Source organism: Gadus morhua, chromosome 20 (genome assembly GCF_902167405.1).
Source record: "Gadus morhua chromosome 20, gadMor3.0, whole genome shotgun sequence".
In the NCBI taxonomy this organism is placed as follows: domain Eukaryota; kingdom Metazoa; phylum Chordata; class Actinopteri; order Gadiformes; family Gadidae; genus Gadus; species Gadus morhua.
In genome coordinates this window covers 12966652-12988721 of record NC_044067.1, presented here as the reverse complement: position 1 = coordinate 12988721, position 22070 = coordinate 12966652, and the positions used below count along the sequence as shown (strand labels likewise).

Here is a 22070-nt window from a genome sequence, read left to right as displayed (position 1 = left end):
TAAATATTATATACAAATTGGCAGCTCAAGAATATTTATTAAGATCATTAATCTTAATATTTATTGAGAAAAATATAATGCATGACATTTACATGAGGAAAATAAAATCAGTATAAAACATGCACCTTCAAGAGTAACAAAGAAGAAGCTGAATACAATAGCATAAAGAAAATGTTTATTTTCCAACAAAAATCTCTTGTGAGATGCCAACAGACACACTGCCCATTAAACCATTAATAGGCCAGCAATGTGTGTATAAATATAAATAGAGCTAAAATAGATTGTAGTGAAAAAATGCGGGATTTACAATTTGATGAGTCAACAATCGTTTTATTACAACTAACATTCACAATGCTATATGTCCTGTATAACAACATTGGAATGTGTTCTTTAAATTACTTCAAAAGTTTTCATTTATTACAGAATATTGATGCTGCAGTGAAATGGTTACAGTGTATCCTGATGAGAAAGCCATCCCTGAGGAATTCAGCATAACCCCTCAAGTAGATCTTTTGTTGCACTCATGGTGATCATGACACAAGCTTACAAAAAACCCGGACAATGGTTGGTGTGATTAGAGTTAAAGTTAATCAATTGTGAAGACATTGTTAAAACAAATAAACTTTCAAGATCAGTATGCTTAGCATTTTGTAAGTGTAATAATTTTTTATATTTATTATCCAGCAATGTCATTTCCAGGATTTAGACAATTAAATTAGTTAATTACGGTAATTGGATTGATAAACTGGTATAAACTGGATTGCATTTTTGAGCAAGGGACAGTTTTAACAGTGCTGTTCAGCTTATTTCAAACATGAAATTTGCCCAATTATAATAATAAAATATGAGGTAGTGGGCAACGCTTTAAATCCATCTGCCAGTGTGGGATCTGTTTCAGACATGTAAATACTTTAGGGCAAAACAATACTACTAATTACAACAATTGCTCCATCATTTGCGGGCAAACTTCTAAAATAATATCCTAGTTACAATATGAAATACACATATTCATGATTACTTCCGTGGCATAGGTTCTGAAAGCTTCTTGAGTCTTTTCTTCAGCTCAAGGGGAAACTTCTGGTAACACTTTTTACACACTGGTTTCATGTCAAACTCCACAAACTTGTTCCTTCAGAAAGAAAAGACACAAGAAGGAAATAAAATAAAAAGGCGTTGTCACTATCTTCTCCAAAACATGTCTCATGCAGGTAAAATATCTGTATTATTTACTTACCATTACTTACCAGTATTTATTATTTATTTTTGGAAATATAATATTGTTAATATCATAAGAAAAACGGTTGTATATAAAAACTGAGTGTAACAGCATTATCATATGATCTTTTTGCCAAAGACCAAATTTGCAACAGAGAGTGGGTGCATAAGGGTTGCTCTTCTAAGCATACACTCATAGAAGATCAAACAGAAGTGATGAAGGCTTCATCGTGCACCGATCATCCAGAAATCCAGGGTTGGAGAAATAGATACAGTGAATGGGCCTATGCCCCTGTTTGTAAAGCAGAGGAAATTGTGATACAAAGAGATGTAGTCAAATTCTTGACAATCTGTTATTTGGTTAGAAAAATAAATAATAAAGTATTACCCCAAACTATTTTTATAATGAATGTGTCTTATTACAACCATTAACTACATTATACATTCTATAATACCATACTCCTTATTTCAAGTCTAAAGGAAAGTGAGTACGCCATATTTTGCAGTATAAAGAGCAGCATAATTACATTGAAACAATCAAGATGAAATTAATGGAAGAAAATAAAGATTGAGACTAACCAAAGCACATGGAATCAAGCAGAGATGGATGGTGAAATAATTAGAGGCAAATGGGGATGAATAACTTTTTCTTCTTGTCTTTGGAGTTGTGCTCGGTCCTGGACAACCGGTATCTCATGTCTTCTGGCATTCGATCATAGCAGCGCTTACATACTGGTTTCAGATCCACCTCTACAAATTTATCTCTGCCAGAACCCAGAAGCCAGCATGAAAAGGGAGTTGAAAGAGAAGATGTTTAGATAAGCAAAAAGCACATGAAGGGAAGAGAATAAAGCAGAAGAAATGAAAGTCATGCAGAGGGGAAGAAGGATAAGGAGGCAATGAGGAAGCACATTGATGAGGATGTGGCAGAACGCTACAGATCATAATGTTGACAGACTTACTTGAGAGTGAGCTTGGTGTTGCAGGTGGAACAGGAGAAACAGTTGATACACCAGGCTTTGTTTAGGGCCGACACCACTAAATCATGGAGGAGCACATATTCTTGCATTAATTTATATATATATATATATATATATATATATATATATATATATATATACTGTATATGGCCTTTATATGCACACCCAAGTGTATACATGCATACATAAAAACAAAATTACTAACACATTTGAGTGTACCTACCATCTCCCTCAATGACACGGTTACAGTGGTAGCAAACATCCCCAAACAGCTGAAGAAAGGATAAACAATGCAGAAGGCCATACTTAAAGTCTTAATACAAAGTACTGTAATCAAAAGAAAAACACACAAATCTTAAAACTGCCTTAAATCGCAGGCTGGAAATTACTTCCATTAAAAGGAATCATATCACCTACATTTGGAAATGTATCCCACCATAGAGTGGGGCCTTATTCTGGAAATTACCTGGTTGTAGTGGACCTCGCAGTATGCCAGGCCTTTGCGTTCATAATGGCGATGCCCCAGGAAAGGTTTCTCACACTTGGCACACACAAAATGCTGGAACAAAAAACAAGCCATGCTCAAATAATTAGCCTAAATTCCCAGAAGTGTTCCTGGTTATTTTAGCCTCCACATAGTTTGTCCTTTTGAATTATTTTTTATAGGAAACTTTGAAAACTTTCCTACTTTGGAAACTTTGTTTCGAACTTAATAAAAGACAGGTGTGAAGAGGGTGAAGAAAACGTGCGACAATGGGCAAACTAAGGTCAAGAGAGTAACATGAGGGCAACAGGGAATATTTCTGACAATAAGATTATAAGATCATTCAAACATTAAGAACACACATTATGGTGTGTTCGGGACTAGAGGTTCAATACCAGTAGGAGATTTTTGTAACCACAAGGAAGTAGAAAATGCGATGCATGCGCCAAAAATGTTTTTTCTTCCTCATTTTATCTATGAAAGTCATTCTGTCTCTATCCCTCCACCAGAGGGAACCAGTGTCATCACGTCATTCTTTGTTCTCTACAAACGCAAAAATGTCCCATGTTTTCTGTTGGGCATATATTCGAAGGCTATATTCATGAACAGCTGTTTGTCCTTAAGAACTTTAGCTTAGTCTTGTCAACCTATATAAGCCTACATGTTGGTTCTTTTTATGTTGATTAATGACTAATGAACTGACTTTCATTACATTTTATGAAGCAAATTACTACCAGAGCTAATAGCAGATTACATCTGACACATAGAAAAGTTAGGATTTGTATAAATTGCATAAATAATGATAAAGAAACTCATTAATAGGGTAGCTTCTTTCCCTTAGCATACCTCCACATGCCATTGTTTGCCCATTGCGTTGACCACACGGCCCTCGATCGGTCTGCGGCAGGCTCCACAGATTGGGACCCCCATCTTGTCATGGCAGGGAAGGCAGTACAGCTCGCCCTTCAACTCCCTGGCATCCGATGTTAACTCCTTCCTAAAAAGTAGAAGAACCAGTTAGGAAAAAAAATTATATTTATAGTTGTGCAAAACTTTGCTTATATTTATTCTACTGTTATCAAATCTTGACACACATGTGTTATGTCTGGATACATTTGGTTGTGGTTAAATGAAGCCAATATGTAATATTGTCCACTACAATGTTCAAATCCTATTTGATGTAGAACTACAACAGACGTTCTTTGTCTGTCAGGAGGTGGGCAGTATGTATGTGTGTGTGTTGCGAGCTGCACCCGCAATTGTTGCAGCTGAAATGATCAGGGTGGTAGGAGTCATTTTTGAAGAGAAGTGGCTTCTCCTCGATGATGGCATGACACTTCTGACACATGTACTTGCCCATCCCACGGGCCTTCTCACGGTTGTGGCACGGACGACACAAGTGCCTGATGGCAGGAGTGAAAAAGAAAGTAAATAAATGATGATTTGAGTAGGGACAGGAGTGTCCACACATCTAGAGTGTGTGTGCATCAGTCTGCATACATACCGACCAGCATTCTTGACAAAGCCCACATCAGCAAGCACATCTTGACAGATGTCACAGCAGAAACAGTCTGGGTGCCAGCTGTTGTTCATAGCCTTGATGACACGGCCAATAATGAACTCGCCTGAGAGATGAATATTTCTATTTATTATTTTATTGTAAATAGTTTGGAATTAGAAGAAGTTAGAAGTGTGCATGTAAGAATTATTAAAGACAGCGGTTATGATCCAGCATCATAACATAATAGTAGAAATCTTTTACCCACCACATTGGTGACAGCATGGAGCGAATAACATCTGAAAGTCATGCTCACAGTATTTTCTGCCTTCAAACTGCAAAAATAAAAACATGCTCAATTTGAGATAAAACAATGCATTTAAACATATTGGCATCAGGCAGTTTATGCCTTTGGTTAATGATGATTATACTGTTTATGGTTTGTCTGCTTGCATGACGATTGTACTGAAGCATAACTAAGTTATGGCTAACTCAGTGAACATGTAGGAACCATACTTCCATCTTAAACATAATGGGCATAAACTTCATAGACAGACAGATAGTTGGATAGATGGAGACCTCACCTCGTAGAAAAGTCCCTCTGGGAACTGCTGGAAACATTGAGCACAGACAAAACACTGCTCATGGTAAAGTTCCCCATTGCTGTTCACTATCTTCTCGGCCGGAGCGAAGGTCCCCTTGCAGCGCTCACACATGGCGTTCGCCAGGGCATTCGCCATGTTACTGAAGGGAAGAGAAGGGAAGAGAACATAAGAGAGATGAGGAGAGAGGAGAAGTAAAAAACGAGTTAAAATCCTCTCAAGAATATGAGAGGATATGTGAAGAGAGGTGAATCAAATTGAGCTGAGGTATTATGAAGCATAACAAAAATACATGTTATTAGACTTTTTTCTTTCATTTCAATCTTGCTTTCTACCATCCTGGCACTTCAGAGGTTGTAATCCCAACATTGATGAATGATTGGCTAAGGTAGTTGTTTCTATGCAAAATGCTGATCTTTATGTATAAAACAAAATGATATCGAGGTAACAGATCGTGGGAACCTCATATCATTTGGACCTGAACACAACAACTGTCTCACAGGGTTTTTGAGTACAGATACTCCCAATTACCCCGGTTGCTGGACCAGCAGGTCACAGACAAATGTCAGAAACTTTGTTCAAAAAGTGGTGAGTAATCGATAAATAAAGTTGAATCATTCCTCAAGTGAAAGCACTTGGGGGGAAAGGACGTTATATTTATATATATATATATATATATACATATATATATATATACCCCAAGTGTGCTCTGGTCTATACACCTCCAATGCAGACATACTTGGCCTACTTCACCTTGCATACCGTCTGTCTCGGCACTGAAATAGACTTCACTGCACCTTCCATGACATTGACCAGGAAGCAGCTGAGTGGCAGCTAATAGCTATTCCTGCACATACACAGCAACCTAACTTTGACGAGTCACACCTACAGCAAGAAGCATGTTGGAATTCTTTCTGGCACAAATAAACCAAGTACTGCCAGAAACAGCCGAAAAGCATTTCTGATCTTCTTCCCTATATTTTATATTTTCTGTAAATATATTGTGCATGCATACCTTATCCTCACATTTTTTGTACTTATGGAATCGTTCTCATAAATTTTTGGAAGAATTGATAATTGTTTTTGTTATATTTGTATTGCCTGGATTTTTTTGGTTTCTATTTTTCTCTTACATTTATCCTCTTCTCTTTCTTCTATTAACTTGAGATGAGCAATTGTAACAGTAACAATTTTCCCCAGTATCAATAAAGAAACCTAAATATGGATATGACTAATGTGTGACTGAGGTTGGTCAAGAAGGATTGCAAAATGTGTGTCCGATCTCCAAAAATAAAAAAATACCTCCACAAGGATTTCTTTTTGCCTCTTGCCAGGCCGTTATTGTAAATAAGAATTTATTAATGATTAACTTGATAAGGTAAAGGTTAATGATGATTAGTCACTACATAAAGCATATATTTTTTAAAGACTCACTAAACTAACCAATCATTTATTCTTAATACAGGCAAACCAACACAAACGGAATGCGAATCCATTGTGTTTTCAGCCTTGCAGACGCACATGTAGACGTACACACACTCACATGAGCACACACACAAACACACACACACAGACACACAGTCAGACCCACACACACACACACCCACACACACACACACGCACACATACACAAACACACACGCGCGCGTGTGCGCACAAGCACGCATGCACACTGGCACACACTCTTATTACAGCAAACAGTCTCTGGATTAATCTTCTCACGTGATCACTTACAAGCGGGCGTAAAAGTCACAGAACTCTTTGTACACTTTAACGTCACTCTTCCGTCTCTGGGCCTTGGAAACAGGCACCTCTGCTTCTCCACTGTCCCCAAAGCGGAGGCCCCCCGGCTCCTCGTCCACCCCCCGACGAGGGGGGTCCGGATACTCCCCATCTTCAGGTATCAGCGGGGGCAGGGTACGGCCATTCATCTTGAATATTGTAATCCACCGGAGCCGATAAAGAGCAGAGCTAGCCTAATGGGATCTATCAGTTCAGCCGGTCGGTTCAATCCACTTTGTGTCTGACTCTGTGGTCCTGCCCATCAACCAACATTAGCTTTATCTCTGGAACAGGCTGGAGATAATGTCAAATCCACCACAAAAGGGTAGAAGTGGTAGTACTAGGGGAGCTGTAGCTTTCCAGTTTGTCGCTTCCAACTCTGCCGTATCCCCTCGCTCTCTCTGCTTTAGTCTTCAGCCGTCCCCTCTCTCAGACTCAGACAAATCCCTCTCCATGACTTCCTCACTCCCCCTCCCCCCCGCATCTCACCCACTGGACCACCCCTCGTGTCACACACATACAAGCTATTCTTGGGTAGGTTACTCATCCCTGACGCCAGAGGGTCCCCTGTACCCCCCCCCCCCCCCCCCCACACACACACACACACACACACACACACACACACAGACACACACACACACACACACACACACACACACACACATGACCGTATGATTCAACTTACCTGTAACCTCACCTTGGATAAACTCATCTGCTTAATGTGATTTAGTAATGTTCATATTGGGTCTCATGAATAGAGGCCAATACCAGTAGTGTATAATGGGGAAAGTTAATGTTGGTGTTGCTTTATTTCAAAAAGGCTGTGGTAATAAATCAAAAAGGTTGTCTAATGCAACTGAGGACAAGAAAGTTAGAAGCAACTTGACACCACTGATCTTTCAAAAGGCTTTGGAGGTGCACAATGTGAGAGGCTGAAGCTTGATATTTATTAAAGTCTAAAACACTTGATTATATTCCTGTATTTGTGGGTGGGCATGTGTGTGTGTGTGTGTTAGTGGGGGTGTGTGTGGTTGTGTGTGTATTGCTTCCTTTGGCATTTGAGGCCTCTGCATGGCCATTCCGCAAATAGACGTCAGTGTAGCCTCAACTCCAAACTACCAAACTAGGTGCTGTCAGCTGTTGTTTTCAGTGCTGGGCTGACCTGCATTGTGTGAGGAAATGTCCACACACAATTTAAACACCTTCTGAAAGCCTGAAACATAAGGAAGCAAACTGATAGGGCAAAGAGTTGAGGATTATTTTCCGATTGAATCCCTTTGTGAAGACCCCAATCCAAAAACCTTCATCAATAGCTATTATTCCTAAAGTTATTTATTTATTTGACCATCATTTATTCAGGAAGTCTCATTGAGGTTAGGCTCTAATCACAATCACAAACACATGACACATAGAGACAAATTACATGAACAATGAAATATGCATATTTTCACGTAATATATCAGTATTTCCTGTGTTTGGTTTATGTTGTTTTTAAAATAAACATTTTCAGACTCCCATTTTATTTTCTGGGCAGCATGTTTCGATTTTATAATTTCTGAAGTATGCACTCACAGTATACACACCCACAGCAGCTGTGATCATACAACGTGCTTATCAGATACCTTTTGAGATCTATAGCAAAAGAAAAATCTCAAATCCAGAGGAAGTTTAGTTGATTGACATGGGGCAAGGGCAGGAACAAAACAGGAAACACACACAAGGCACGCCTTTAGATAATAATGTGTTGAAAGTAGGGACAAGAGTATAAAGGAGAGTTTTGGTCCATTGAAAACATAAATTGAGACAAAGGCAGGAAGACGTACTTAAAAATAGGGGTGTAATAGAAAGGTAGTATTGATTTGAATCGAATGTAAGTGACTTGCATTAGCACCGAGTTACATCGAAATGGCTGAAAGTTTGTTGCCCAACATGGTCTGCAGTTGTTCCACTGTCTTTTTACTTAGTTTGTTTCCAATGGAATCTACTTATATTTGTTTGCAGTGTCAGTTAACATGTTGAAAGGAGAGTCACGTTATTGTCCTAAATTCTGTGTTCTCAGAATGATAGGTTGAATGAATCCAGAGCAGAACACTTAATTCCTTACTAATTGCCTTCCGTAAAGTTACGTTAAATGTAAACATTTAATTGTGTTCTAATTAACAAGTTTTGAGAACCACAGTATTGTTTTAATAAATATAATCAGCCTATTAGGGTTTGGGTTTGAGACACCAGATATTAATGCTAACTTTGTTTTACTTTTATTTTTGTGGGTCTGAAGAAACAAAGTAAAATTGGGTGTCATTTACACAGCATAACTATGGAAGCTATTCATATTCTAGGCTAAACTGTATTTAACAATAAATAATAATAATCATTTGAAGTCATATAACTTTCGTATAATTCATATCCAAGAATGATTTATATATATATATATATATATAAAGCAATGGTTTTATTCAGGGTAGCACAAAAATAGAAAATAATTATTCTTTTGACGTGTAACCCTGACCCTCCAATGTATACTCAGTCAGTGCTAGACAACCAAAGGCATAACTTGCAGCAAACAATCCCCCTTTCATGCATCCACGCTGTGTCAACAGTAGCTATAGCAACATAATCGGTTGCTTGGGCCGAAAACATGTTGTCTCCGGAGCAATACTTTGTGAGCACACCCACACACCCACCCACATGCATGTGCATATATGCACACATTTTCCTTGATAAAAATGTTAAAAAATCTAGATTTCCAGAATTGTTTTTAAGCTAAAAAGATACACACCATACACTTGTGTTTCTGTCAAATATTTTTTGCTAGGATAGAGATGCAGTCTGTTTTCTGAGCACGTTTTTATCTGTCTTTTAGGTCTCTTTCTGCATTCCTCACATTGCAACATCCATGTATTCACTGACATGCATGCGCATGTTTCATCCACATAAAACACACACACAGACCCACACATCCACACAGGACACACAAACACACACACACACACTACTACTATTCTACTATGTGTACTATTCCATTAACCTCACTTAAATCGGTACGCTTTATATATTTTTCTGTGTATGAGGGAAGGAGGTGGTCTTACCCAAGGCTGTGTCTAGACAAAATGCCATTGCTGTCCGGCCTCTCCTGTCTGCGTCTGTAGAGATGTGAGTTGGACAGTTCCTTCAACTGAAGAGCGTTCATCTCTCTTTATCTGCCAACACACCCTTTCTTCCCGTCTCACCGGCTTCCTTTCTTTTTTCCTCTTGGTAAGAATACTTTTGTCACTGCCGATGATAGATGATTCCCAGCGCAGAGAAACACTTGATGGGCAAGACAGCTCCTTGACCAACAGTCCAGCGTAGGAGACGGGTCTCCACTCGCTTGCTCTTACAATGGCAGCCAGTGTTCAACTACCTCTCGTTCACTATCTCCTCACACATACTCCAGCACACCTCCAGGGCACAAAGCCAGAGGTCGGACACACACACACACACACACACACACACACACACACACACACACACACACACACACACACACACACACACACACACACACACACACACACACACACACACACACTCACACAAACACACACTGAGGTGTGGCTCCTTGTCAGCATACCTCAGAGCTTTGCCCCTCCCTTCCTCTCACGACAGGTAGAGGTACAGTGGGTTTCTTCCCACAAAGAAATAATGAAAAGACTGTTACTGCAACTTGGAGCTTTCTGTTGAATAAGGCTTCAGTGAAATACTTAGCAGCCTTTAATTTCAGACTGTTGCACAACAAATTATTCTCAACAATATCTATACATCTATATATTTTATAGCAAGAGTAGGCTTACACAAAAAGCTTTTGTAAGGAAGAACTTAAAAATAGTGTCTCTGCTCTTTGTTGTAGATGACCCACTTATTTGTGTTCATTGATATCGGAGGTTCACTTTAAACAACAAGAGTGAACTTAATGTTTGTTTAATATTTCTCTACCCCAAAAATAAACCCTCTGCACATGGTCACGGATCTTAATCTTTTTGACTAAATCAAGAACATCTTCAGGAGTTTATGATTAAAACAAAAAATAATAATTATTTGAGCGATTAAAAAATATGTGGCTACTACGATGTGTATGCTGGCACAGATAAACAAGATATCCATCGGAATCGACGAAGGCGTACCACTTCACGCAGTATAAGTCCAAGACGGATGTTCTTGGCAACGCCACCCATCCCACACAGCATCAGGTTTGATGCTGTGCAGCCTTGACACCGTCTGCTAAGAAGCACTAGCCAAACACTCACCCAAGCTCCTGGTCCATCTCACTTTATTTAAGACCTTGTGCAACGGTGAAAATTGTAAAATATCCTAAAAATGTTAAATTGTCTTTACACTGAAACTCCTGTCAACTTGATAACCAATTTGTATAATTCCCTATTTTCAATTGATACTTTGCCAATATCTTTCTCTATTTTATTTGATGCGTTTTGTGTAATGTATCCATTTATTGCAATGATTATCCTGAATTTCTATTTTCTTTCTAGGCCTATGCATACAACTTAACCACTCAAAAAAGTTTGAGAGGAATCTATAGCCTATACTTTGTTGGCCTCTAGTGGCGGTAGTGGGGACGCAAAAATATTATTTAACGAAAACTAGCAACCAAAACTTATAGCAAGAATGAATTAAGAAAATATATAAGAAGATATTTTAAACTGCTTAACAATAAAAAAAAAAAAAAAAATTAAAAACATAAAAACAATTTGGGTAATAATGACCACGTGACACCTATTTATTTGATGTTAAAGGAGAAATATTATGGTATTTTCTCAACAAGTAAACATAGTATATGAGTTTTTTAAGCTGTTTGCTGGAAATAGCTTTTAGGAAAATATCTCGCCTACCGCTATTCCACTCTGTTTCAGTCCCTTCAGAATGCGCTGTTTCTGGTGTCTGTAGCTTTAATGCAAATGAGCTGCTGCCCATTGACCAATGAGCTGTCAGAGTGAACCACAGCATGGAGAAGGGATTGTTGCCGTTTGCTTACTCCTTGAGCTCTTTATAATATAATATAATATAATATAATATAATATAATATAATATAATATAACATAATATAATATAATATAATATAATATAATATAATATAATATAATATAATAATAATACTATGAATGAGTATTTAAATAATATTATATCTAATATCACGGCCACAAGTCTGGCAGAGAAAGGGATTGTACTCCCGGAGTTGAGCTACTGCCGAGTTACCCCCGCCGGAGCTGCTCGTCCGCTGGTCCACAAAATCGTAGCTATGCTCTGATTGGAGGGGAGTGGGCAAGTGGGAGGTAATATTCAACTGTGAAAAAAAACCCTGACTTGCTCGGCTGGAGTACATACAATTTCGGCCATTTAAGATTCTTCAGTTCAATTCCTCTTAAATTTCTGCATTTTTAGCAATGCTTTGCACCATTTAACGTTTCTTCATTGCTGTTTTCCAATATCCATACTATCCGCACTCACTATACTTAGTTCTGTTCCGTTGGCCTTGCAACATATATTAAAATATCAAGGAGACTTGTAGAGACGTGACTGCATGGTATGAACTCTGTTCCTTTAATGGCTTCCGCTACTCGTTGCCTAGGTTACATACAGAACGTTCCAACCCCGTATTACAACTAATACTAGAAGTTTGAGTACGCAGGGTTTTCCACTTAAGATCGGGGCGAAAAGTAGTGTACTGAAAGGACCCTGATTGCACACTCAAAACGGTGGATTGATGTACACTTTTCATACTCAACGGCAGCAATCTTAGCTACGTAGCGGAAGAGGCGGAGCCAGGCTGATTCAACGTCGGCGCATTTTCCACATAGCCTGCATTAATGAAGTCATTTTGTAGTTTTAATAGCTTTTTCTACTATGCGTAAAGAGTTCACCGTTCAAAGCAGGATCTTTATTGCGGGGGAGGAGCCGCGGCGGCAGTAGCGATACGTTTAAGGCCCCGTCCACACGAAGCCGATTTCATGGCGAAACCGCAAAGGTCTTGTACGGTTCGGCCTTCCGTCCACACGAAGCCGGCGAATCCGCTGACCGAAACCGCAAACTTCTGAAACCACCCTCGGAGGTGGTTTCAAATCTACCTGGTTTCGTTTTGGATTCGTGTGGACACCTGAAACCGACTGAAATCGTAAACCATGACGTCATTGCCCCACCCCTCGACCCTCTAGCCAATGACTGTTAAGCCCGCAGAGTCTCAGAACTCACAACAACAAAGATTTCTGTAGCAGAAGCAGCGCCCCTTATGGGCCTGGAATGTGTACTACAGCGTTTCTACAGATCTACCCGGTTTCGCTTGACTCCGTCTTTACGGAGATACTCCGAAACCGGATAGATCGGAACCGTAACGGTTTCGCCTGTTTCGGCTTTGTGTGGACGGGGCCTAAGTGTACTCATGGAAGTATGGATATCGGAACACCTTACTTTGTGCTACAGCACTCACCGCATTTTCTGCAGGAAACGCATTTACTAGTTTTTCTATGTAAACACACGTTACACACGAAAATAGTAGACACGAGATAATCAGCCGGCCATAAGCAACCCGTTTTTTCTCAAAAAGGTAGATAGGCCTATGCCGGAGAAAGAAAATGATATGGGTAATTTAGTCAATATCAATTTGCTTTTTCCCCCCATCCATTTATGTGAATTCCGATTTAGTTCATATTCATATAAATATGACTTTCTTTGGTGAAAGAGGTAGCTGTAAATGTTTATATTGAAGTAGAAGCATGCTACTTGAGCATTGCGCAATATCATCCATTCTAACGTGATCGATGTAGTTGTCTTTGCACAATGCTGCATTTAAGCGACAATGTATATCTTCACCATCAGCATTATGATTAAGGTCACAAAAACAATCTTCACTTTAATTGAATTATCTTGGTCAGCGAAGTGGAAAAAATGCTTGAATCATCGACACAATAAAAAATGTATATAAAAAGACACCAAAACAATTATATCAACTATATTTATTATATATATATATATTTTTTTTAATGCAAAACAAGTCATATAGAAAGTCAGCATAAAACAAAAAGGAACCCTACATCAGGAAAATATGGTGCATGGTGAATTATCAATGCTACCTCTGAAAACAGGAAAATAATTAAACATTTTTACAACAACTTCCCTTAAAAGGTGACATGTAATGTAAAACCTAAGTGCAACCCAGCAACAACACCGGACTCTAACAAAAGGCTGCCTCGTTATACCTTCGCCAATATGATCAGTACGAAGGATTGGACTACTCCAGTCCAGCTTAAAAAAGGAGGGCAAGAAACAATCTGCATTAAAGGACTGAATAAGAGAAAGAACAATCATCACATGCTCTTATTATAGCATTTAACTTCAGAATCCTGGGGAGTTCATTGAGAAAATCATTATGACATTTAGAGTTTCCTGTGCTCAAGTGTTTTTCACCATATAAGTTATCAATGTCTATGAAACCTGTCCACAGTCCACAATGCTAATCTTCTTGCTTGGCTTGCCGGACGCAGAGCCCAGCTCAGCCATCGCCCGCACCACCTCCATGCCCTCGTGAACCCAGCCAAAAACCACGTGTTTAAAGTCCAGATGCTCGGCCTTCTTCAGAGTGATGAAGAACTGGGAGTTGTTAGTGTCCCGACCGCGGTTCGCCATGGACAGGAGGCCCGGGCCTGTGTGTCGGATGTCAAAGTTCTCATCTTCAAACTGTCCACCGTAGATGGACTTTCCGCCGGTTCCATCCTGGTTTGTGAAGTCACCTCCCTGAAAACACAGGAAGTCACGCAAGGTTCCCTTTACAAAATCAATGACAGCAATAATATCATAAAACAGTGTTACCTGATTGAAACTGCAAAGATTTTTCTCCACAGGTTTTCAAACCTAAGAATTGCCTTGTTTATTACAAAAGGAGGGGCTTTCAGTGTGCTGGGGGTAAAATTCCGTTTAAGATCATATGACCTTTTATTACTCAGCATAACGTCGGCTATATGATATAATGAAATTGAGGACAAAAATGAAGCCAACGGCACTTTGATACGGAGACGGATGCTCGACTCCAATGGACTAGATTCCGATGTTACTGTACTTTAGTGCGGAAGAGGTTGAATCTTTCTAGTCTCAAATGTATTACTATTGAATTGTATAATCATACACCCTGCTCCATGTCTTTGAATTCCAAAACCATATAAAATAACTGTATCCTGGACTTTAAATTGATTGTAAACTTTTTAACTTAACCCTATTTGGAACCTGAGCACCAATTTAGGGTCACTGGACAGTAATTTAGGAACAGGAACTTGTAAGTGCTATGCAATGTTCAATCGCTATGCACTACTACGTATCCCATAGTAAAATTAGGCTATTTTGTTGAGCTTTCGCTACGGCCTGATCTTTCGCTGCAGCTTTCGTTGAGCATTCGCTACGGCTCTTGCTCATCGCTGGCTCAGCCTACCGGTTTATTTCAACAGTTTGCAAAGCGCGGTCATGACACGTTTCTTCTACTTAAAGAGCACCTATTATGCTTTTTCGACTTTTATGACCTATAAACGTTGTTATAATGATTTATAGTAGGGCTGTAATGATACGCATATCGAAACCGAAATCGCGAGACTCAAAGCCACGAACCTGTCTCGCGGTGTGAGAAGGCAGAAGCGCGATATGCCCTTTCTAACTCTCCGGTCAAATTGTCAGATTGAAATGTGCTAATAATTGTCTGAATAATAGTCTGCTGACAGCGCCCCCTCCTATCGATGCCGTAAGTATGCGACGAGATGCCCTCTCTGTGATGACAGCTCTCCGTGGCTATGGAGGATTGCATTTCTCCTCAGCCGTCGAAGTCCTCATATGCGATATGAACGACATTTATCCAGAGTGGGCCAAGCGCGATAAAATTGCCTCTGTGATCCTGTCTCTATTGTTTTGTGTGATTTGACTGGCAGTTTGTCTGCTTATAGGTCGGAATGAAGCGGCCACCGATTATTGACAGGATGGGTACTTTATTCTACCAGACTCGTTCGCTTCTTCACTAGACACACGCGCTACCGCTCGCTCTCCTCGCTCGTCCACTCACTCGCTGACGTCACTCACACACGCATACGCACACTGCCAATCTCGCGCACACACATATGCTACTCGTAACACTATGCCTCGTTATTGCGACGTTCATGTTTTCCCCATCTTTTGAAAGTTAGGCTATTAAACATGTTGCATTCTATACGGCCTGATTATGTCATTATTTAAGCTACATAGCCTAATAAGAAGCGCCAATAAGGATATTTGATAGAGCTGTCAAGCGATTAAAATATTTAATCGTGATTAATCGCATTAATGTAATATTTAACTCTAATTAATCGCGATTAATCGCAAATTCTTTTTCTATGCTAAATATCCCTTGATTTTTTTGTCCCATAATTCTTCTCATTTTAATTCTCTTATCAACATGGTGAAGTGCATCGGCTTGCCTTGTGCAAATTATTTTTTATTGATTACAACATTGGCATATACACTGATCAAAACAGGACGATACAAAAAAATAGCCTATAGTGCAATTAAACGACTGCTTTGAACAAATGTCATTTGAACATAGCAGTCAGGCTACTGCTTCTTTGTTTTGAGCCAAAGAAAAAAAAAAAAAAAAAAAGTTTTTTTTTTTTTTTTTTTATAAAATAATTGCGTTAATCGCGCGATAAAAAATGTAATGCCGTTAAATTTGGTTTGCGTTAACGTCGTTAATAACGCGTTTAACTGACAGCTCTAATATTTGACTAAACCAACCAAACAGTTGAGGGTTTTTGCCTACCAGCAAAAAGCATCATCCAACTGCAATCTTTGGTTATTTCTTTATTAATTTAGCTATACTTTAATAGTATTCTTTCTGTTCAAATCTGTTCAGTGTTCCAAATGATTTGTTATTAAATGTTACATTAAGTTAATTGGTATATAAGTGTTGTTTAAATAAAATGCTAAAATCGTGGGATGTATCGAACCGTGGGTCAAAAATCGTGATACAAACCGAATCGTGAGTTTTTGTATCGTTACAGCCCTAATTTATAGTCATGTTTAACCATACTAAAGTGTCAAATAATGACGTACATGCATTTAGACATATTCCCTGCAGACCGTCTGGGGTGGCTGTGCAGATTGTAAACACTAGGGACGCCGATCGCCATTCACTTTTTCAAATTTCCGGGATTTATCTACGTAGAACAATCCGGATTTCCATGTATGGTCTTGCTGCCACATGCTCTTCCGGAAGGTAACCAATCACAACGGAGTGGGGTTGGCAGGAGGGGGGCGAGGGGGCGGAGAAGGCCGAAGCCGGGTGTTGACAGAGAATGCTGAAAGCGCCCAGATGAGAGGAAGAGTTTCCCGAAAATCTACATAGTGTTTTGCGCCACTTGTTGACACGCTTTGTAAATCCAAAATTAACAGAGCTGTTCCAGACTAATTTTAGTCTGCAATTTGTCTGGCAATGCAAGGATGTGCTTTACCCGGATACGGGTACATTTGGGATGCAGAGGTTGATGAACACTAGGGTTGGGTGGTATCTGGTTTTACTGGTACGGTGCGGTGTGAGAGGATAAACCGGTTTAATTCTATGCAAAAAGACTGGAGCATTTGTTATTATGAGATGTTCAGGACAATAAAATATGTAGCCTATTACCTAAATCCACAGTGTAAATATCTAAATACGCAACTGATATCATAATATTTGTTTGTTTAGAACAACATGGTCTCACAGGAATCCGTGAAATGACTACGGTCGGACGCTTAACTCGAAATCCGTGGCCACATCACGGAAACACGCCGATATCCGTGTGTGAGCCACGGAATAACAGCGTCATTTACTTGCATTGGAGCAATTTCCGTGGCCACATCAAGGACAATTGAAGTGATTCCGTCAGACCACCGCGGATTTTGAGTTAAGCCCCCGCTGTGGTCAAATGTGGCACACACACAGATTGAAACGGGAGCACACACACAGATTGATAGGGAATCTGTGTGTGTGCCACGGAATATCATTGTCATTTACTTGCATTGGAGCAACTTCCGTGGACACAAAAAGGACAATTTAAGTGTTTCAGTGAGACCACCCCGGGTTTTGAGTTAAGCCCCCGTGGTCGACTCGCTCGTTGAAACGGGGATCCGTGTGTGAGCCACGGAACATCAGCGTCATTAACTTGCAATGGAGCGGATTCCGTGGCCACATCACGGAAATCGGCGTGTTTCCGTGATGTGTCCACGGATTTCGAGTTAAGCGTCCGACCGTAGTCATTTCACGGATTCCTGTGAGACCAGGTTGGTTTAGAAACAAGGCATAAAGCAGAGTGTATGATTGTCACGTTTGAGAGACAATACCCAATAGGTTTTAAGAAACATGACACGTGTGTGGTGTGCTATGTTCCACACACTTACCGACCGAAAGGGACAAATTTTTACATCTATCGTGGTCTCATGTTTTCTAAATTTTAAATATGCTATTAACAGCTCACCTGACACATGAAGTTGGGTATAACCCTGTGGAAGATGGAGTTTTTCAGACCAAAGCCCTTGCCTCCCGTGCAGAGCACCCGGAAGTTCTCTGCCGTCTTTGGGACAGCGTGGGAATACAGTTCAACGCCGATGGTGCCGAGGGTCTCGTCATCAGCGGCGAGGGTCAGGAAAACCCGGGGATTGGTGTCTCGGGAATGTTCCTGGGCTCGGGACAACGTCTGCAAGGTAGCGTCCTCACTGGGCTGACTCAACCGCTGCTGACACTCCAAAAAGGTCTTCTTGAATTTTTCAGCTAGGTCTGCGTTCTTGAACTTGGCTGCCAGCTGCTCCACACTAGCATTGCCCTCTGGAGGAGGAGAAAGAGTTAACAGCTGCAGTCAAAGATAAACAAAGAAATCTCAAATAAATGATAATAATTAAGTAACTTCAATATTGACAAATTCTGATAGATTGCAAACACATTGGAGACTGTAGAAAATGGCGCATATATATTAAGGATCACATCAAAACACTGCAGTGGCGTTTTACCTGCATAGTCGGTGGTGGTCCAGACCAGAGCGTTGGCTGACGAGTTCATGGGCTTGAGCTCCATGATGGGTGTGATGATGTGATTGGCGCACACGTTCAGCACCTGCTCTCTCCTCATGATGACGCGGTAGGTGCCCTTGGCGGGGTGGTAGAGGATCTTAATGCCTCCCACGCCACGCTCCTTCCACTGGTTGAGCCTGCGGTCCCAGCGGTACAGCTTGGTGCGCTCCTTGAACAGGATTTCCTCGTCCTCCTCACCCGACTTGGTCTCCACCTGAGGAGGGACAGCGAGAACCTCAATGGAAGCTGGCTTCAGCGCTTAAAAGGGAGAAGAGTTTCTGACGGGTCTGCAAAGTACAAGAGCTGTGTATAAAAACACTACGCTAGTACAAATCGTGTACATCAAAAGAGCTCTGCCTTTCCATGCATTTTGACTGTTTTTTAATACTTGGCATAAGTAATACTAATAAAGATATTTGCATTTCGTATGCAGTTCAGAATCATTCACACAATGTTGAACCTGGTTGATAACCTGTTGGATTACAAAAGAGAATCAAAATCATTTGAAATAAATGTAATCCAATTGAAGATGAGGTGGAGATAAGGTACCTTTGGCAGAGACACTATGTGCTCGAAGTGAATGTCCACTTCATCGGCAGCCTCCCCTTCATCCCCTTCCCCCTCCTCGCCATAATTTTTCGGTTTGGCTGCACCACCAAACAATGAGGCTCCAGCATTTGCCCAGGAGAAGTTGGTGTCTAAAGAGGAAGGGAAGATAGGTGTCCGAACATGATGAGCAGCTATGCGTTTGGAAAGGTTGCTTATCAATATCCCGGAAAGTTGTTTAGGATATGCCATCCAAAAGTGAAAAAAAAGGAAACACAGGCCATGCAAAAGGAAAATTGTTCCAACTTGTAAATTAGCAATGCCAAGTAAAGTGAGTGAAACCGACCTTTCGATCCAAAGGCATATTCTCCATCTCCAGTCTTTTGTGCAAGTTCTGCGAAGAAGCTTCCACCTCCTAGCGTGTTAAAGCCAAAGTTGATGTCTGCATTGAGAAGATAAAGAAGAGAAACATCTAGAACAGTGTGGAACCCAATGGACCAAACTTGCATAATGTGCTATTGTTTAAATACGACTTTGTCCGATTGCAATAACAAACTTTAAAAAGCATTTGAAAAATAATGATTATTAAATATATATATTTTTAAAAGGTACATATTTTGGGGGAAAAGTATGCCCATCTATACATAAACAACGTATGATTAGGCTCTTAGGAAAATATAAATATGGTGGCCAGAGGCAAACTATCGATAGAACGCTCAAAGAGGCGTTATCACAGGAAATAAAAGGGAAAGATCCAAATATTATTGATCTGCCTTTTAATTTTATTTATCAAGGTAAGGGTAGAAGGGTAAACTACTGAAGATAACAACACTTGACTTTTGAGCCTTATCCAAGAGCTGTCATAGCAAGGTAAACACAAGTGTTAACATTGATTAGGAGGGCAGGTTGGTCTTCTACCCGTACATGGTACACAGAAGGAATAGTACGAGCATGAGTGTTATGAGCAACATGCGTGTTTGTCCTACGATGACGCCTGTGAAAAGGGTCCAATACACAGCTAGGGTGGACAATTTGTAGAAACCAGCCAAAGTAAGCCAATGATATAAATATTCAACCCAAAAAATCTCCCCCCCTTCCCTTCATGCATCCCGCAAAAGCCACTCCTCAAAAACACATGACAAGCTCGCTAGGTTAAGGCCAAAGGTCTGCCTAGCCTTGGAAAACTTGTCAAACGCAATATTCTTTTGATTACTACATCTCACATTTATGTGAGATGACTTGTATTCAGGATGGATTGCTTTGTGTTGAAAAACAACATTCTTAGTCATGGACACCCTAGTCCCTGCCTATTTAGTGTGACACACCTAAATGGAACAGGACCATAATAAGTGTTATACTCTCATCCGTGTTCACCCTGCAATGAAAATTTCTGCCGTGAAAAGGGCCTATGTGGAAATGCACTTACGAGTAGGATATGTAATTAACACAGCCTTACACACTAGTTAAAGATAACTAAATATGTATACCTTGACTAGTAGTGGTGAAAATGTTGGCAAGTGAAGGATTTGCAACATCAACAGTTGAGTCTGACTCCTTGCTTTTCTGGGTTGAGAGATCGATGGGAAAACCATTGCTTGGGAAAGTATTCTGGGCCTCGGATGCCTGATCAGAGATCAGCTCCCCTGGTGCCAAGGTGCTGACTGCGTCTTCTGTGCAGACTGTGTCCTCGGTGATGACTGCACCCTCTCTGCTGAGTGCACCCTCTTTGCTGACTGCATCCTCGGTGCAGACTGTGTCCTTGTTGATGACTGCACCCTCTCTGCTGACTGCACCCTCTTTGCTGACTGCATCTTCTGTGCTGACTGCATCCTCTGTGCAGACTGCGTCTTCTGTGCTGACTGCACCCTCGGTGCAGACGGCATCCTCGTTGCAGACTGCGTCCGCTGTGCTGGACAGCTGGCCTGAAGGCAGCGTCTTTGAAGTACGAGTAGAAGCCTTCACCTCTGGGCTTAGCTGGGCAGTACAAAAAATAATAATACCAAAAAACAATTATCTTATTTCATGGGTGGATGAAGAATATAACTTAAGGTGATTTGTTAACAATGGAGGTATGATAAAATAGTTGGAGCAAAAAAATGATTCTTCTTCTACCTTTTACTTGAAGATTCTTTAGAGGTCTCATGGCATGCTACTTTATGAATGCTTTTATATAGCTGTTAGCGGGCCTCTAATACAGTACATACGACGTTCAAGAAATTCAGCCTTGGTGCATAATTACAGGCAGTCCCACAATGAGCTTCCACAAATGTGTCGTTTTTTAGAGGCAGGTCAAGGTGGAGGTTTTGGCCCCGAGCAGCTCGCAGCCACGGTACCTGGCTCTCGTGTTTATAGTGGATGCATCGAAATGGCGAGCGCACACAGCTTTTGGCCGATTTCTTTAAATATTCTAGAACACTACGTGTGCTCCAGCATGAGTCCTGGAGCTCTGTATCTAAATAATATCACATCATACAGATATCTATACAGTGGGGAGAACAAGCATTTGATACACTGCCGAGTTTGCAGGTTTTCCCATTTAAAAATGTAGAGGTCTGTAATTAAAAAAAACCCAGAAAATCACATTGTATGATTTTAAAGTTATTCATTTGCATTTTATTGCATGACATAAGTATTTGATCACCTACCAATCAGTAAGAATTCCGGCTCTCAGAGACCTGTTAGTTATTCTTTAAAAAGCCCTTCCGTTCTCCACTCAATACCTGTATTGACTGCAACTGTTTGAACATGTTACCTGTATAAAAGACACCTGTCCACATACTCAATCAAACAGACTCCAACCTCTCCACAATGGCCAAGACCAGAGAGCTATGCAAGGACATCAGGGATAAAATTGTAGACCTGCA

The 22070-nt window shown here is 40.3% G+C and overlaps 2 protein-coding genes across 5 annotated transcripts in view; both read right to left on the bottom strand.

Annotated features, from left to right (window-relative positions):
- Positions 1 to 153: 153 nt before the first annotated feature.
- On the bottom strand, positions 154 to 10061 carry LOC115533581 (LIM and senescent cell antigen-like-containing domain protein 1). Of its 4 annotated transcripts, none has more exons than XM_030344142.1 (11): positions 9651 to 10061; positions 4762 to 4921; positions 4446 to 4512; positions 4184 to 4304; positions 3933 to 4082; positions 3526 to 3676; positions 2662 to 2754; positions 2419 to 2467; positions 2178 to 2253; positions 1795 to 1979; positions 154 to 1129 (listed from the first exon to the last, which is right to left on the bottom strand). In XM_030344142.1, the coding sequence occupies exons 1-10, from the start codon at positions 9749 to 9751 to the stop codon at positions 1835 to 1837; spliced, it is 1113 nt and encodes a 370-aa protein (XP_030200002.1). In that variant the 5' UTR covers positions 9752 to 10061; the 3' UTR covers positions 154 to 1129; positions 1795 to 1834. The 4 variants fall into 4 exon arrangements, with proteins under 4 accessions (XP_030200002.1, XP_030200000.1, XP_030200003.1 ...); XM_030344140.1 differs by lacking the exon at positions 9651 to 10061 and adding an exon at positions 6514 to 7045; XM_030344143.1 differs by lacking the exon at positions 1795 to 1979 and having other exon boundaries at positions 9651 to 10060.
- Positions 10062 to 13607: 3546 nt separating this feature from the next.
- LOC115533526 (E3 SUMO-protein ligase RanBP2-like) overlaps positions 13608 to 22070 on the bottom strand; it is a 39105-nt gene continuing 30642 nt past the window's right edge. Inside the window, exons 29-34 of the mRNA XM_030344069.1 lie at positions 20694 to 21180; positions 19553 to 19648; positions 19210 to 19358; positions 18601 to 18874; positions 18072 to 18418; positions 13608 to 14343 (exon numbers count right to left, since the gene is read on the bottom strand). Coding sequence (XP_030199929.1) covers positions 14035 to 14343; positions 18072 to 18418; positions 18601 to 18874; positions 19210 to 19358; positions 19553 to 19648; positions 20694 to 21180 — 1662 coding nt within the window. The 3' untranslated portion in view covers positions 13608 to 14034. The remainder of the gene's footprint in view (positions 14344 to 18071; positions 18419 to 18600; positions 18875 to 19209; positions 19359 to 19552; positions 19649 to 20693; positions 21181 to 22070) is intronic.

What these genes read in the sequence shown, in the direction of transcription:
- LOC115533581 (XM_030344140.1), bottom strand. Translation starts at nt 6,710, where the DNA reads ATGAATGGCCGTACCCTGCCCCCGCTGATACCTGAAGATGGGGAGTAT. An exon ending in TCCATGCTGTCACCAATGTG is followed by an intron (nt 4,305 to 4,445) that starts GTGGGTAAAAGA and finishes TTCATCTCTCAG; the next exon opens with GCGAGTTCATTATTGGCCGT. An exon ending in CCGTGTCATTGAGGGAGATG is followed by an intron (nt 2,254 to 2,418) that starts GTAGGTACACTC and finishes TCCATGATTTAG; the next exon opens with TGGTGTCGGCCCTAAACAAA.